This window comes from Garra rufa, chromosome 20, assembly GCF_049309525.1.
Source record: "Garra rufa chromosome 20, GarRuf1.0, whole genome shotgun sequence".
Lineage (NCBI taxonomy): Eukaryota > Metazoa > Chordata > Actinopteri > Cypriniformes > Cyprinidae > Garra > Garra rufa.
In genome coordinates this window covers 17,755,375-17,769,845 of record NC_133380.1, presented here as the reverse complement: position 1 = coordinate 17,769,845, position 14,471 = coordinate 17,755,375, and the positions used below count along the sequence as shown (strand labels likewise).

The window sequence follows — 14,471 nt, the reverse complement described above, 5'->3', positions numbered from 1 at the left end:
ATTCGTAAAGAAATTATGATTTTTTTCATAAGGAATTATCTCCATATAGTGTACTTCTATGGTGCCCATAAGGTAAAACTTCCAAAATGCAGTTTAAATTCAGCCTTGAAGGGCTTTAAATGATCCCAGCTGAGGAAGAAGGATCTTATCTAGTGAAACGATCGGTTGTTTTCTAAAGAAAAATGATCATTTATATACTTTTTAACCTCAAATGCTTGTCTTTTCTAGCTCTGTGTGTACTCTGTGTATTCCAGTTCAAGAGAATTAGGGTTGAAAAACTTCCATCTCATTTTCTCCTCCAACTTCAAAATCATTCCACATCGCTGCAGAAGTACTGAGTGTTTACAAAGTGAACGTGCAAAGAAGATCAAATGTCCTTTACAAAAAAAAAAAAAAGGTAAAACTGCAGGAAAATTTTCAAAATGGAGAAGAAAATGAGATTTGAGTTTGAGTTTGCCCTAACTGTCTTGAACCAGAATACACAGAGTACATGCAGAGCTAGACAACACGAACATTTGTGGTTAAAAAGTATATAAATCATCTTTTTTTTTTAAATAACTGATCGTTTTGCTAGATTCTTTTTTGGCTGGGATCATTTAGGAAGCATCCCTTTTGAAGCTGCATTTAAACTGCATTTTGGAAGTTCAAACTCACGGGCCCATAGAAGTCCACTGTATGGAGAGAAATCCTAAAACGTTTTCCTCAAAAACATAGTTTCTTTACGAATGAAGAAAGAAAGACATGAACATCTTGGATGACAAGGGGGTGAGTAAATTATCTGTAAATTTTTGTTCTGGAAGTAAACTCCTTTAAGGTTTTGTGGTCTGTGAGACACTAAATAGAAAGTGTAGTGTTGACTTTTCTTAATAATAAAAAAAACACTGTTTTATTACTGTAGTCAATTCTAGAAAAACGATCACATCAAGAGCAATAAATTATCCATCTCCACGACAGTGATGGCTGAACACCAAAACACCAATGGAAAAGCTGAAGTCATAAAACCATTCATAACTGATAATGGTCATTAACTTGACAGAATTATCATCGTACATTAAGTCAGATGACGTTACTCTACAATTTATTATGGGTTATAATGTCCTAATGAAACTATATGCGGTATGCAGAGTAGCGTGTTTACCTCAGGATTGTCCAAAAGGATTTTCCAGCTCTCTTCTAGCTCCAGGTTGGGCTCCTCTTCCCATGAGTCTCTGTGGAACGAGAGCTGCGGAGGCATCTTGGGTAATCCGAACATAGTGTATGAGTATAGTTTACTCTGCAGCTGATCCACACGATCACACTCCTGAGAAGAGAAATGTAAATATTTGAGGTGGAGAAGAAATCAAACATGAATAAACTTTTATACTGCTTTGTTTTTGCAACAAATTACATTTAACAGTGTTAAAGAGATAGTTCACTCAAAAACGATAATTGTCATTAATTACACAACACAAATTAAGGTATTTTTGATGAAATCTCAGAGCTTTCTGACCCTGCATACACAGCAATGCAACTGACATGTTCAAGGACCAGAAAGGTCATTATTTTTGTTTTCTTTGGTCACAAAAAGCATTCTCGTAGCTTCATAACATTACCACTGATGTCACATGGACTATTTAAAGGAACACTCCACTTTTTTTGGAAATAGGCTCATTCTCCAACTCCCCCCGAGTTAATAAGTTGATTTTTACCGTTTTGAAACCCATTCAGCCGTTCTCCTGTTCTGGCGATGTCACTTTTAGCATAGCTTAGCATAGATCATTGAATCCTATTAGACCAATAGCATCGCGTTCAAAAATGACCAACGAGTTTCCATATTTGTTGCATTTAAAACTCGACTCTTCTGTAGTTATATCGTGTACTAAGACCGGTGGAAATGCAAAGCTGCGAGTTTCTAGGCTGATAAGATTAGGAACTACACTTCCATTCCGGCGTAATAGTCAAGGTAGTTTGCTGCCGTAATATGGCCGAAGCAGGCGGAGTATTATCAGAAATGAGTTCCCAGCTAGTTTAGCATTTGCACATGTGCTGCGTGGTATTGCTGCTCCTGCTTCAGCCTTATTACGGCAGCAAACTTCCTTGATTATTACGCCGGAATGGAAGTGTAGTTCCTAATCTTATCAGCCTAGAAAATTGAAGCTTTGCATTTCCGCCGGTCTTAGTACACGATATAACTACAGAAGAGTCAAGTTTTAAATAGGACAAATATCGAAACCTGTGGTCATTTTTGAACGCGATGCTATTGGTCTAATAGGATTCAATGATCTATGCTAAGCTATGCTAAAAGTGATATCGCCAGAACAGGAGAACGGCTGAATGGATTTCAAAACGGTAAAACTCAACTTATTAACTCGGGGAGAGTTGGAGAATGAGCCTATTTCCAAAAAAAGTGGAGTGTTCCTTTAAACAATGTCCTTACTACCTTTATGAGCCTTGAATGTGTCAGTTGCTTTGCTGTCTATGGAGATTCAGAAAGCTCTCGGATTTCATCAAAAATATCTTAATATGTGCTCTGAAGTTGAACGAAGGTCTTACAGGTTGGAAATGACATGAGGGTGAGTAATAATGACATAATTTTCATTTTTTGGGTGAACTGTTCCTCTTAATTCTTAAGGCTTTTAAATATATACTTGACCAATGAATTAAATATTTCATACCATCTGATAATGTTACGGAATTGATATATTGTGCATCCCAAGCATAACATAAGCTATTAAAAATAAAAACAATTGGAAAAGTTTGTTTTGTGCCCCATATGAGTTATGTGTAGTATTAGACACTATGATGACTCATATATCGACACTATGGTGTATTGTTTGGAGCATGGAGTAAATCTCAAGGCGCATTTAATGATCTCATAAGCGGTGGTCACCCTTAAGCAGGCATTGTTGTCCGCACCGGACCAACGTCAAGCTATTATGTGATTTTTACAAGAGTCACATAGAGAGGAAAACAGCCCAGCCTGAGGTTTGACCCCAACTTTATACTCCTGAGCCAATCAGGGTGTCAACCAACCTAAATCTCTAGGGCATGCTAACAAAAACACACCAAAGGTCCCGCACGTGAGGTGTGGAAAAGTCCACTTATACATTTTCCTGTTTTCAGTTGGCCAATTCCACCATTAAGTGGAGCAATACTTTAACAAATTGATATCTTTTCCTTAGTGGTTACACACTCACTCAAGTGTGAAATGTAAAAAGCTTGCCAGGAATATGTAAGTGCTTGTTTTGCATACGGGGAAAGTACCTTGTACATGTAAAACAACCCTTGGATGCTCACAGATGCTCACCTTCCCAAGAGAGCCATTTCCTGAGTTGGAACTGAAGAGGCCGCTGAAACGGCTGGCGGCACGGTTCCTCCAGCGGTCTGTACCCGTTATAGATCCTGGCAGAGAACCGCTCAGCTGGGATACCGTGTCTTGATTGGGGACACTGGTTTCCCCTAGAAACTCCGGCATGTTCTTTCGCCGACGCGCTTGACCCTGTCACAGAGAGTAAGAGAGAGAGAGATAGAGAAAGAGAGGTGATGAGAAAAAGGAAAAGTAAACAGAGATCAATGTTTGAATTGAGGTGGGGTCTGGGGTCATCCTGGACCCCCCATAGAGTTAAAAAGAAAAAAAAGAACAAAAAAAGGGGGAAAAAACCATGGGGGTCCTGTAGCTTTTTAATTAATAAAAAAATACATATTTTAAAAACATATTAAATTTGACTGATAATATTTACAAATATTTTACAACAACAGTAATAATGTAACATTGTTCTTCTTCTTTTTGTTATTAATATTAAATCATAATTGTTGTTAGAGGTCAACCGATTATCCGATATTAAGCATTTTTATGGTATCATTTATCAATATCAGTCATTTTCAAAACTGATTTGCAGTTAAAATCATTTAAAAGCATTTAAAAAAGTTTGTCAGAGCCCTTGTTATTCCTAATTTTGACATTAATTTTCATTTTTACACCAGACATATATATAATGGTTTAAAATATCAGTTAATGGTCTATTTGATCTGTAATAATCGGTATCGGCTCTGAAAAACACGTATTGGTCGACCCCTAATTGCTGTATTTGAATATATATATATATATATGTAAAATCTTAAATATTTTTACTGTTACTATTACTATTTACTTCTTTCACTGAAGAAATACAGTCATAATGAAGAAATACAGTTATATGGGGTTAATAAATGGCAGAACTGTCATTTTTGGGAAAATACACTACCAGTCAAAAGTTTTTGAACAGTAAGATTTTTAATGTTTTTAAAAGAAGTCTCTTTGCTTTCCAAGCCTGCATTTATTCGATCTAAAATACAGCAAAAACAGTAACATTTAGAAACATTTTTGCTGTTTGAAGTAACTATTTTCTATTTGAATTTATTTTGAAATGTACTTTATTCCTGTGATTTCAAAGCAAAAATTTTAGCATCATTACTCCAGTCACATGATACTTCAGAAATCATTCTAATATTCTGATTTGCTGCTCAAAAAACATTTATTATTATTATGTTGAAAACAGCTGAGTAGAATTTGTTCAGGTTTTTTGATGAATAGAAAGTTCAGAAGAGCAGCATTTATCTGAAATAGAAATCTTTTGTAACATTATAAATCACTTTTGATCTATTTAAGGCATTATTGCTAAATAAAAGTATTAATTTTTATCATTTTTTTTTTTTTAAAAACAACAACTTTTAAATGGTATAGTATAATGTTACAAAAGCTTTTTATTTCAGCTTAATGCTGATCTTTGGATCTTTCATCAAAGAAATCATCAAAATTTCATCAAATTTCATCAAAATCTCAACTGTTTTAAATACTGATAACAACAATAAATGCTTCTTAAATAGCAAATCAGCGTATTAGAATGACTTCTGAAGGATCATGTAACACTGAAGACTGGAGTAATGATGCTGAACGTTTAGCTTTGATTTATTTAAAATATATTCAAATAGAAAAAAATATTTTACAAAGTAAAAATATTTTAAAATATTACTGTTTTTGCTGTACTTTGGATCAAATAAATACAGCCTTGGTGAGCAGAATATACTTAAAAATCTTACTGTTCAAAAACGTTTGACTGGTAGTGTATATATTAGTATTTTTTATAATTTTATGTTTTTATATTTATCTAAATTATTGCCCCATACAGCATGATAGTTTTTTTGTGCATGATTATTTACACACTTTATTTACTTTATTAATCTCTGGATCAAATTAACTTCTGATCATCTTCTAAGAAAAAAAAACTGGCAGAAATGTTGGATAATAAACTATTTTATTTTGATATTTTAAACAAAACTCAGACAATGTAGCAACAGTCACAGAGGAAACCCATCTGTCATACAAACTTTGACAACAAGTCAAAGCAGCCACCTTTTGTGAAATCGTCAGTCTAAACTGTGGAATTTTAAGTGCCAGACGTAGCCCGGCTCTGACAGGTAAGGAAGTGCAAACAAAACACTCAGGACATTTATACATAAACAAAGACAAGCCTGTTCTCAGACCATCTCTCTACATTCAGGGACATCTTTCACCTGAGGATGGGACGGCACATGTGCGTTAGCAAAGAAAAAAAAACTCTGTTGTTGACCTTAGGGAGCACATTCAGCTGTCAACAGGTGAAAAGGCCATTTGAGTTTTGCCAACATTCTCTGCTAAGAAAGGTTAAAGCATTAGAGACTTGACTGACAAAAATTAGTGAACCCTGTGACCCAGGCCAGCGAGAGGAACCCTACGGCAACAACAGGAAAAGAGGCAAGGCATGTCTCGGAAAACAGGGGAAAGGTTTTTCCCTGTCCACGACAATGGAAAGAAATGAAGAATGCATGAGCGTAGCAGGCAAAGCCACTCAATGTCCCTCGGGGCTCATTACTTGGACATTGTGTTCTGATGATGCCTTTCTTTTGCTGGAAAATGCAATTACAATGGGTTAAAAACAAACTTTTCATCAGAGAAAGATCTTGAAGATCTTCAGGCCAATTCGTTAGTCAATATTCTGGGACAATGCCAACAGCCGAAATGTTCTGTGCCCAAAATGGTTCTCATGATGAAGACAAAAGCCGATTTGTTGCTTACCCAGATCGATAAACATTTCTAGATCAACTCAATATGTCCTAAGCTTTGTTCAGTGAAATTCACTTACCAGATCTCTGATAAGTCAATGCTCCCCTACTTGCCGAAAACTAATTAAAGTCATCCTTCAAAGATGACAAACTGACATTGTCTTGGTCTCTGTCCATCCGGAGAACCTGTTTGACTCATTTGTTTGGTCGGTTCCTCTCTGAGAAACACAAAGTCAACATTGCGCCCAGACAACATGTAATGATATTATATTTCCAAAAGTTATCCCTCCAAGAGAGACCTCTGTATACACTCAACCATGCCAAAAAAAAGTAGAATTTGGCTTATCCACAGACAAAATCATTTTTAAAATAAGCCAATATGCTTGATGAAACCATTACATTTATGAAGAGATACAGGAGTTTGATTAGAAGGACCAACACTAGCGCTGCAGGGAACGTTTTCCCTAACAATTCCCAGACAGACGCTCTTCAAACATTCATTTTTAATTAAAAATGGTTTACACGAACCATGCAGACAAAGCCAAAGTGTCAAACACTGAAGACAAGCAATAATAAGCTCACCGTAGATGTCAGAGGCATTTCCAAGGCAGTCCACAGCATTGCACGGCATCAAAAGAGAGCCAGGCCCATGCTGTTCTCTCAATCAGTCTCCTGCAACCTGCACCCTCACAAAAGCTACATTGATGTCTAAGGACTACTGCATTCGAATCCACTTCTACATCCACTATATACTCGTCGGCTTGCGCGTATATGTGCGTGCGAGTGAACCTGAAGGAGGCTGAGAGGACTGAACGGTAGACCGCTGCATTGCTGAGGAGGGCTGGCCGGGTGTCATAGTAACTGCAGAATCCTGCCCTCCTATTGTGTGAGCAGGAAGAGAGGGGAAAGGAGCAGGGGAGGAGGAGCTCCTTCTGCTACCTCAGCTACCTCAAACAACCGTTCCTAGCAGCGGCTCGCTTTAAAATCAGCAGCATTGAACGAGTGACATGAGCTGACTGCAAAACAGGGTTTATTGCACATCTGCTGTGAATGCGGATGGAGATAAGGAATATTGATGCTGAGCATCATACGGCTGCTTGATGTATGTGGCAAAGATGCCATGCAGTTTATAAAACAGTATGGATTGCAAAATAATGAAATATATATTTACACTATCAGTTTGGTAGGACAAATTGGTCAATGGTTAAACCAATGTTGGCATATCAGGCTAGTCAGGATGTTTAAACAGCATCTCAGTGATTACACTTAGGATACCTATAAACCTATAAATAGCTTACTTCAGTTGTTACTGCATATTAAAAGGATATTTAATCCAAAAATGGACTTACCCTCACATTATTCCAAACCTGGATGACTATTGTGAAACAACAAAGACGCAAATGTGGGTCCTTAACGCAAATGTTAATGACATTAACAGCATTAAACTACTTGCCACAAGCTGATTGGTTCATGTTGCATACACAGCTAATAAGCTTGCTGCTTTACATTTAAATGGATGGTTAGCATTCACTAGAGCATTTCGCAGCACACTTTCAGAGTTAATCTGAAACCCCCACCTCCCCAGGTCCACCTGTATAGATCTGCTATGGATTATTAAATGTGCTACTTGTGCAGCAGTATGTCTTAAATACTCACAGCAACCTATCTGTGAATGTACTGGCAGTAGTAAGTTCCTGTACTTGCTTTACAGCAGCAATAACCAACAACATCAGCAATTCAGCAGCATAGCAGATCTATTCCGCCAAGAACCAATGTTACCTTGAACCATCATAAATAGCATGGGTATATTTGTAGCAATAGCCAACAATACATTGTATGGGTCAAAATTATTGATTTTCATTAGGATGTTCAGTAGGATTCATGTTCATGCAGATATTTTGTAAATTTCCTACCATAAATATATCAAAACTTAATTTTTAATTTAATTTTAATACCTCAATATTTCAATTTTTTGCACCCTCAGATTTCAGATTTTTAAGTAGTTGTATCTCGGCAAAATATTTTCCTATCCTAACACATCATTGGTGAGCTCATTTATTGAGCTTTCAGGTGATGTATACATCTCAATTAAAAAGAAGACCCTTATGACTGGTTTTGTGGTTCAGGGTCACAAATATATTAACACTGTCATATCCAAGAGTTGTCATGATAAAAATGGGGTTTGATGTTGTTTTGGACCCCATTGCTTTTCTATCTACACTCTTTAAAATAAAGGTTCCAAAAGGGGATTTTCCCAGCATTGCCATAGAAGAACCATTTATGGCTTCCCAAAAAGCTGTTCAGCGAACAGTTCTTAAAAGAACGATTTTTCTTAGTGTGAAGAACATTTTAATAATCAAAAGAACCTTTTTACACTATAAAAAAAACTGTGTGCAATGGAAAGGTTCAGTGGATGTTAAAGGTTATTCATGCAACTTTTGATGTCAATAAAGAAAAAAACAGTTGTGTATAGACAAAACAGTTTAACATTTGGCAAAAAAATCTTATTTTGTGTTCCACAGAAGAAAAAAAAAGTCATACAGATCTGGAACGGCATGATGGGTGAGTGAACGATCACAGAATTGTAATTTTTGTGTGAACTGTTAAAAAGTATTTTAAAGGGGACATTGGATACCCATTTTCCACAAGTTTGATTCTTTAGGGTTTTCATGAAATGTCTGCAACATACTTTGGTTAAAATTCATAAACAGCTCTGTTCACAGCGAGCTATTTCAGTGGATGGCTCTTTAAATGATAATGAGTTACTCCTCACCCCACCCCCTCTTCCATTTTTTGTGTATTTGGTGGCACTTTACTATCAAAAACAAAACTAATCCACTGTGTCCTCAGTAGGGCTGCCCCCTAATAGTTGACTAATGGATAGTTCATGAAAGTTGGCTTGGTCAACCCAAATTTTATCAGTCGCTTAGTCACAGAAAAAAAAATCCACAGGATTAGTCACGCATCCAAACGCTCACCTATCATTCATCGACCTCAAATATGGCTTATCATCTTAAATATGTAAGTAGTAGTAATTTGGCAGCACAATTTAATGTTAAGCTATAAAAATGGGCACTACTCAAGTGTATGCACAAAGTGTGAAAGCTGAATACGAAACATGCGCTTTTGTAAAATAATTAAAGCAAACAGAATGCGCTTTCTGCCATTTTGTTATTTTTTATTTTTTACATGCGCTTGAGCGCTTATTAGGCTACGCAGACAATTAACAGCTCATTATTATGAATTATAAAACGGTTAGTTCCATTCCTCAATTCTGATTGGTCAGCAGCTGTGTCGTATTCATGATACGGCACTGCTATGACCGCTTCACTCAACGGTTTTGTGTATCATTGAACCCCCTTAGCAACCACCCTTAGCAACGTAAACACAGCTGCAGCAGTTAGGGACTACTTTTTACAGCGGAAGGCAGTTAATGATTTTACTTTATGAAAACATACAACTTAATATATATAAATTAATATATATTTTTGATTTTAATATTTTTATTGTGTGGTAACTGTTTTATAAAAGCAATAAGGTACTTGAGGCCGTGCTGTATTGTGAATAAATCACGGCTGAAGGGGTTGCAGGCACTCCGCTTCGCGTCGTGCCTAACAACGCCCTTCAGCCGTGATTTATTTACGATACAGCACGGCCTCTCGTACCTTATTGCTTAATTATATATTGTTTATTATATATGTTTGATTAATAGTTGAATAATGCTTAAAATTAATGACTACTAGTCGACCAGAACTAGTCGAACCAGTCTAGGGCTTCCCTAGTCCTCAGTGACTCACTTTTACATCCAGTGTAGAGAAAATGGTGGACAGCGTACAAATTGCTGATTTGTCAGTGATCGTGGGCTTGGTAATTGAGACTGATTAGGTTTTCTGGAGATTTAAAAAAGGAGTGAATAGATTTTTATGTATAAAATGTAAAGACACATGTATATGCAAACACCATGTTAAAGTGAATTTCCCATCCGATGTCCCCTTTAACATACACTTTGAATTTAAAATAGAAAAACAACTTGTGAGGGCTGAACACACGATCCAATAAGTGTTAAAAATGCGCTGTGAATATAAACACATTTGGAGTCCTGTCTTCTGAGGCACACAGCACACAATTCTTCACTTTGGGACAAATCCAAAGGTAACTTAAGTGACTGTGACTAATTAGGTGCCTGCACAATTTGCATAACGGCCTCATTTGCATTTTACCAAGAGTCTCTCTGAAGTCCAAAACCATCACTGAGATCAGGTAAGGAAAACACGATGGGTACAAACCCAGCTGAGCTCTTTGTCATCTACATACAGAAATAAAGAAACACTTAGGCCAGCAAAGGCGTTAAACTTTACAGGTTCTCCTGTACATAGTTACACATTTACCCAGATTTCCCCATGAAGTAACACGCCTCTAATCATATTACACTGCATAAAGATAACGAGAGATAGTTTAAGTTTCTGTTTCCCACAAGCGATAATGACCTTATTATAAAAAAGGGAATTAGAACATTGTACATTTTATATTAATCTTAATCTATCTATGTGATTTTTAATGTTTTTTAAAGACATTTCTTATGCTCATCAAGGCTGCATTAATTTGAAATCAAAAATACAGAAAAACTGTAATATTGTAAAATATTATTATAATTTAAAATAACTGTTTTCTATGTGAATGTATTTTAAAATGTAATTTATTCCTGTGATACAAATCTGAATTTTCAGCATCATAACTCCAGTCTTAGCATGAGTCTTCAGAAATCATTCTAATATACCGATTTATTATCAATGTCGGAATGCTGTACTGCTTAATATTTTGTGATCATTCTGTGATCATTTAATAAATTAAAAAAAAGTTGAAAAGAACAGTGTTTATTTAAAAACAGAAATCGATTGTAACAATATAAACTACCATCTAAAGTTTTGCGGTCAGTAAATGTTTATGCTTTCTTTTTTCGAAAGAAATTAATACTTTTATTCACCAAGGATGTGTTAAACTGATAAAAAGTGATAGCAAAGACTTATATTGTTAGAAAAGAATGATTCTGAGGAATCATGTGACACGTAAAACTGACGTAATGACTGATAAAAATTCAGCTTTGCATCACAGGAATAAATTATATTTTAAATTTTATTAATATTGAACATCATTATTTTAAACTGTAATAATCTTTCACAATATAACATTTTCTTCTGTATTTTTAATCAAATAAATGCAGTTGATGAGCATATAAGAACTCTTTAAAAAACATAGAAAATCTTACTGATCCCAAACTTTTGAGATAATAGTAATACATAATAAAACATAATAAAAGATAATAATACATATAACTTAATGACCCTTTAATTGGCTATTTCTATAGTACCTGAGATTTTTAATGAAAATAAACCGCAATATTCTCCTGAACTTTAAGGATTTCAGTCTGATATTAAACCCACATAATGCAGAAATACCTTGATCCCTTGTTTGATATCTCCCGGTGGATATGTGGCACTGTTAGGGGTGTTAAGAGGGGATGGTGTGACCACAAGCACGGGGCTCAGAGGTGGCGTGTCTCCGGTTTCAAAGCGCTGTACGCGGGCGGCCACCAGCCCCGTAGTACGAGGCCTGTGGGCATGAATCCGGGGAAGCTCATTCAGAGGACTGTAGTGGATCAGCATTCCACCTGGAGCCTCTGGTAATGTTGACATGTTGGGCACATTCCATGTCCTCTGACGAAAATTCAGCATTTTTATGCTGGCACAGGTTTCTCTAGCATGCAAGATGATGTAAGACGTAAAGATCTGGATGTAGTTCCAGTAGATCCGTTATAAAGACACCTTGAGAATGATTTAGTCTTCTTCAAATTTCCTTTAGTTTTGAGTCATGGTTGAAAAAAGAAACATTATGGATGATGACTGCACTCAAAGTTTAACTTGCTCTTCTTTTTCTTCTCTATCCTCCTGTGTTGTTCCACGTGTGTCTCTATCTTCTCTGCTTGTGCGTTAGTCTTCTGGTTCGACCTTTGACCTCGGTGCCCGTGCTGATGGAAGGTGGAGCGAAAGCGTCCAGCCACTCTTCCTGGCCGGTCTGTTCTGCTGTGTGCCGTCTTTCTCTCAGATGACACACACCGTTGCCTCCCCAGATGACATTAACAGGCTGTATGACTCTATCTTATCAATTCTCGATGGCTTGACAATCACTTTTATGGCTAGTTATGTAAGCCTAACAGGTTAGCACACATGATTACTATTTCTTTAGAGCAAAATGCACTTGTCGTTATTAATCACATCAATCCAAGCTGAAACAAGATCAGTATGTATGAGGACTGAATGAGGACAGATACAGTTTGCTGAGTTTCAGAACCTCAACCCCTCCAAAAAAAGTGATAATAATTTACGGGAAGTTTTTGTCTATTTCCTCTTGGGAAAAAATGAGGTTGTTTACAACAAGGAGCCAATCTTTCCAAATAATTCCACAGGATTTTCCATCAGGGACATCCCGGGTGAAACTGGTTAACCTTGTGCTCCACTAAACTGCTGATGAAGCAGACAGAACTTTTGGACAGTCACAAGGAAATTAAATCTCTTGAGCTTTGAACTTTGCTCCTGTTTGATACCGTATGCAAATGCTCCGTGGAAACTGGAGGTGGCTGATTTCAGCACAGGCCTAAAAACACATTCGAAATTTCACAGGATTGAAATGTGAAATGTGTTTACTTTATCGGGAAGGTTTCTTTGTTTGATTTTGAGCTTGAATATTCAGGCTGGCACATGCTGCTTATGTGGAAGTCGAGTCATTTGGTGGCGCTATCAGGATTTCCGAGACACATCCCTGTATTCAAACAAACTCAACCCTAAACGTGTCTCTGATACTGTATGATCCTAAAAATGGGCAGGCTGGAATAAGTGACGGGTGGCAATGCAACGTTGTCATAAAAACAATGATTTAGTCATTCACAGGGTTTGTGGTAAGTACTTAAAAACATTGACTTTGGAAACAACATTTACTGTAATTGTCTGCAAATCATGATTGCACAATGAATGGAATTGCCAGGTTTTAGATGAGAAAAATCATATACTATACACTCTTACAAGAACAGTAAAAAAGATGAAGGAAAGGTAAATGAATGTGATGGAAATGCTAGAATGAACAAGAGCGTGACAAATAAAAAGGAGAGAGTGTTGTCACCTTGTTTACTTCAGATACTATTTCTTAAGGATAGGTTATTTTGTGAAAGTATTCTACTGTTTAAGTACATACACTCTTTTATTTTATTTTTTTTTATTCATTTGAATTCATCAAAAGCAACAAGACTTTTATAATGTTCAAAAAAAAATGTAAAAATGGAAATAAACTTTCTTTTCATCAAGCAGCACAACTGTTTTCTATGGAAGCCTGTTTCCGCCACTGAATAAAAAACAAAAAATGTAATTGCTACTTTTCTCTCGCAATTCTGACCTTTTTCCTCAGAACTGCATGATATAAATATAAAGTCACAATTCTGTGAGTTTTTTTCTCAGAATTTTTGAGTTTGTTTCTCGCAGTTGCTAGTTTATATATTGCAATTCTGACTTTCTTTTCCTCAGAATTGTGATATAAAGTTTGTTTCTCGCAACTGCGAGTTTATATTACAATTCTGAGAAAAAAAGTTAGAATTGCAAGATATAAATTAGCAATTGTGAGATATAAACTCGAAATTCTAACTTTTTTCAGAATTTTGTCTGTATCTCGCAATTGCTAGTTTATATCTTGCAATTTTGACTTTTTTCTCAGAATTGTGATATAAACTCGCAATTGCAAGTTAAAACATTTGAATTGCGTGTTATAAAGTCAGAATTTCAAGATATAAACTCACAATTTTGAGAAAAAATTTTTTATTGCGAGATACAAACACAATTCTGAGAAAAAAGTCAGAATTGCGAGTTTATATCTCGCAATTCTGAGTTTTTTCCAGAACTGTGATATAAACTCACAATTGCGTGTTATATAGTCAGAATTGCAAGATATAAACTCGCAATTCTGAGAAGTTTGAATTGTGAGTTTATATCTTGCAGTTCTGACTTTATAACATGCAATTGTGAGAAAAAAACTCAGAATTGCAGGATATAAACTAGCAATAGCGAGAAATAAACTGAAATTCTAAGAAAAAAAAGTCAGAATTGCGAGATGTAAATTTGCAATGCCTTTTTTTATTCTTTATTCAGTGGCTGAAACACGCTTCCCTAGTTTTCAACATTAATAATAAGAAGAAATGTTTCTCGAGCACCACATCAGCATATTCGAATGATTTCTGAAGGATCATGTGACACTGAAGACTGCAGTAATGGCTGATGAAAATTTAGCTTTGTTGTGACAGGAATAAACTACATTTTGAAACTTTAATTTAAATTTTAATAATATGTCACAATATTGCTGTTTTTACTGTG

At 35.9% G+C, this 14,471-nt stretch overlaps 1 protein-coding gene across 4 annotated transcripts in view; it reads right to left on the bottom strand.

Moving 5' to 3' along the window:
• The window catches only part of plekhg5a (pleckstrin homology domain containing, family G (with RhoGef domain) member 5a), a 54,758-nt gene that overhangs the window by 11,719 nt on the left and 28,568 nt on the right, over window positions 1-14,471 (bottom strand). For 3 of the 4 annotated variants that reach the window (XM_073825343.1, XM_073825342.1, XM_073825344.1), the window contains 2 exons: window positions 3,287-3,478; window positions 1,139-1,300 (listed from right to left, as the gene is read on the bottom strand). In XM_073825343.1, the coding sequence (XP_073681444.1) occupies window positions 1,139-1,300; window positions 3,287-3,478 (354 nt within the window). Of the gene's footprint in view, window positions 1-1,138; window positions 1,301-3,286; window positions 3,479-11,516; window positions 12,131-14,471 lie in introns of those variants that run through there. The other variant, XM_073825345.1, reaches the window with a different exon arrangement.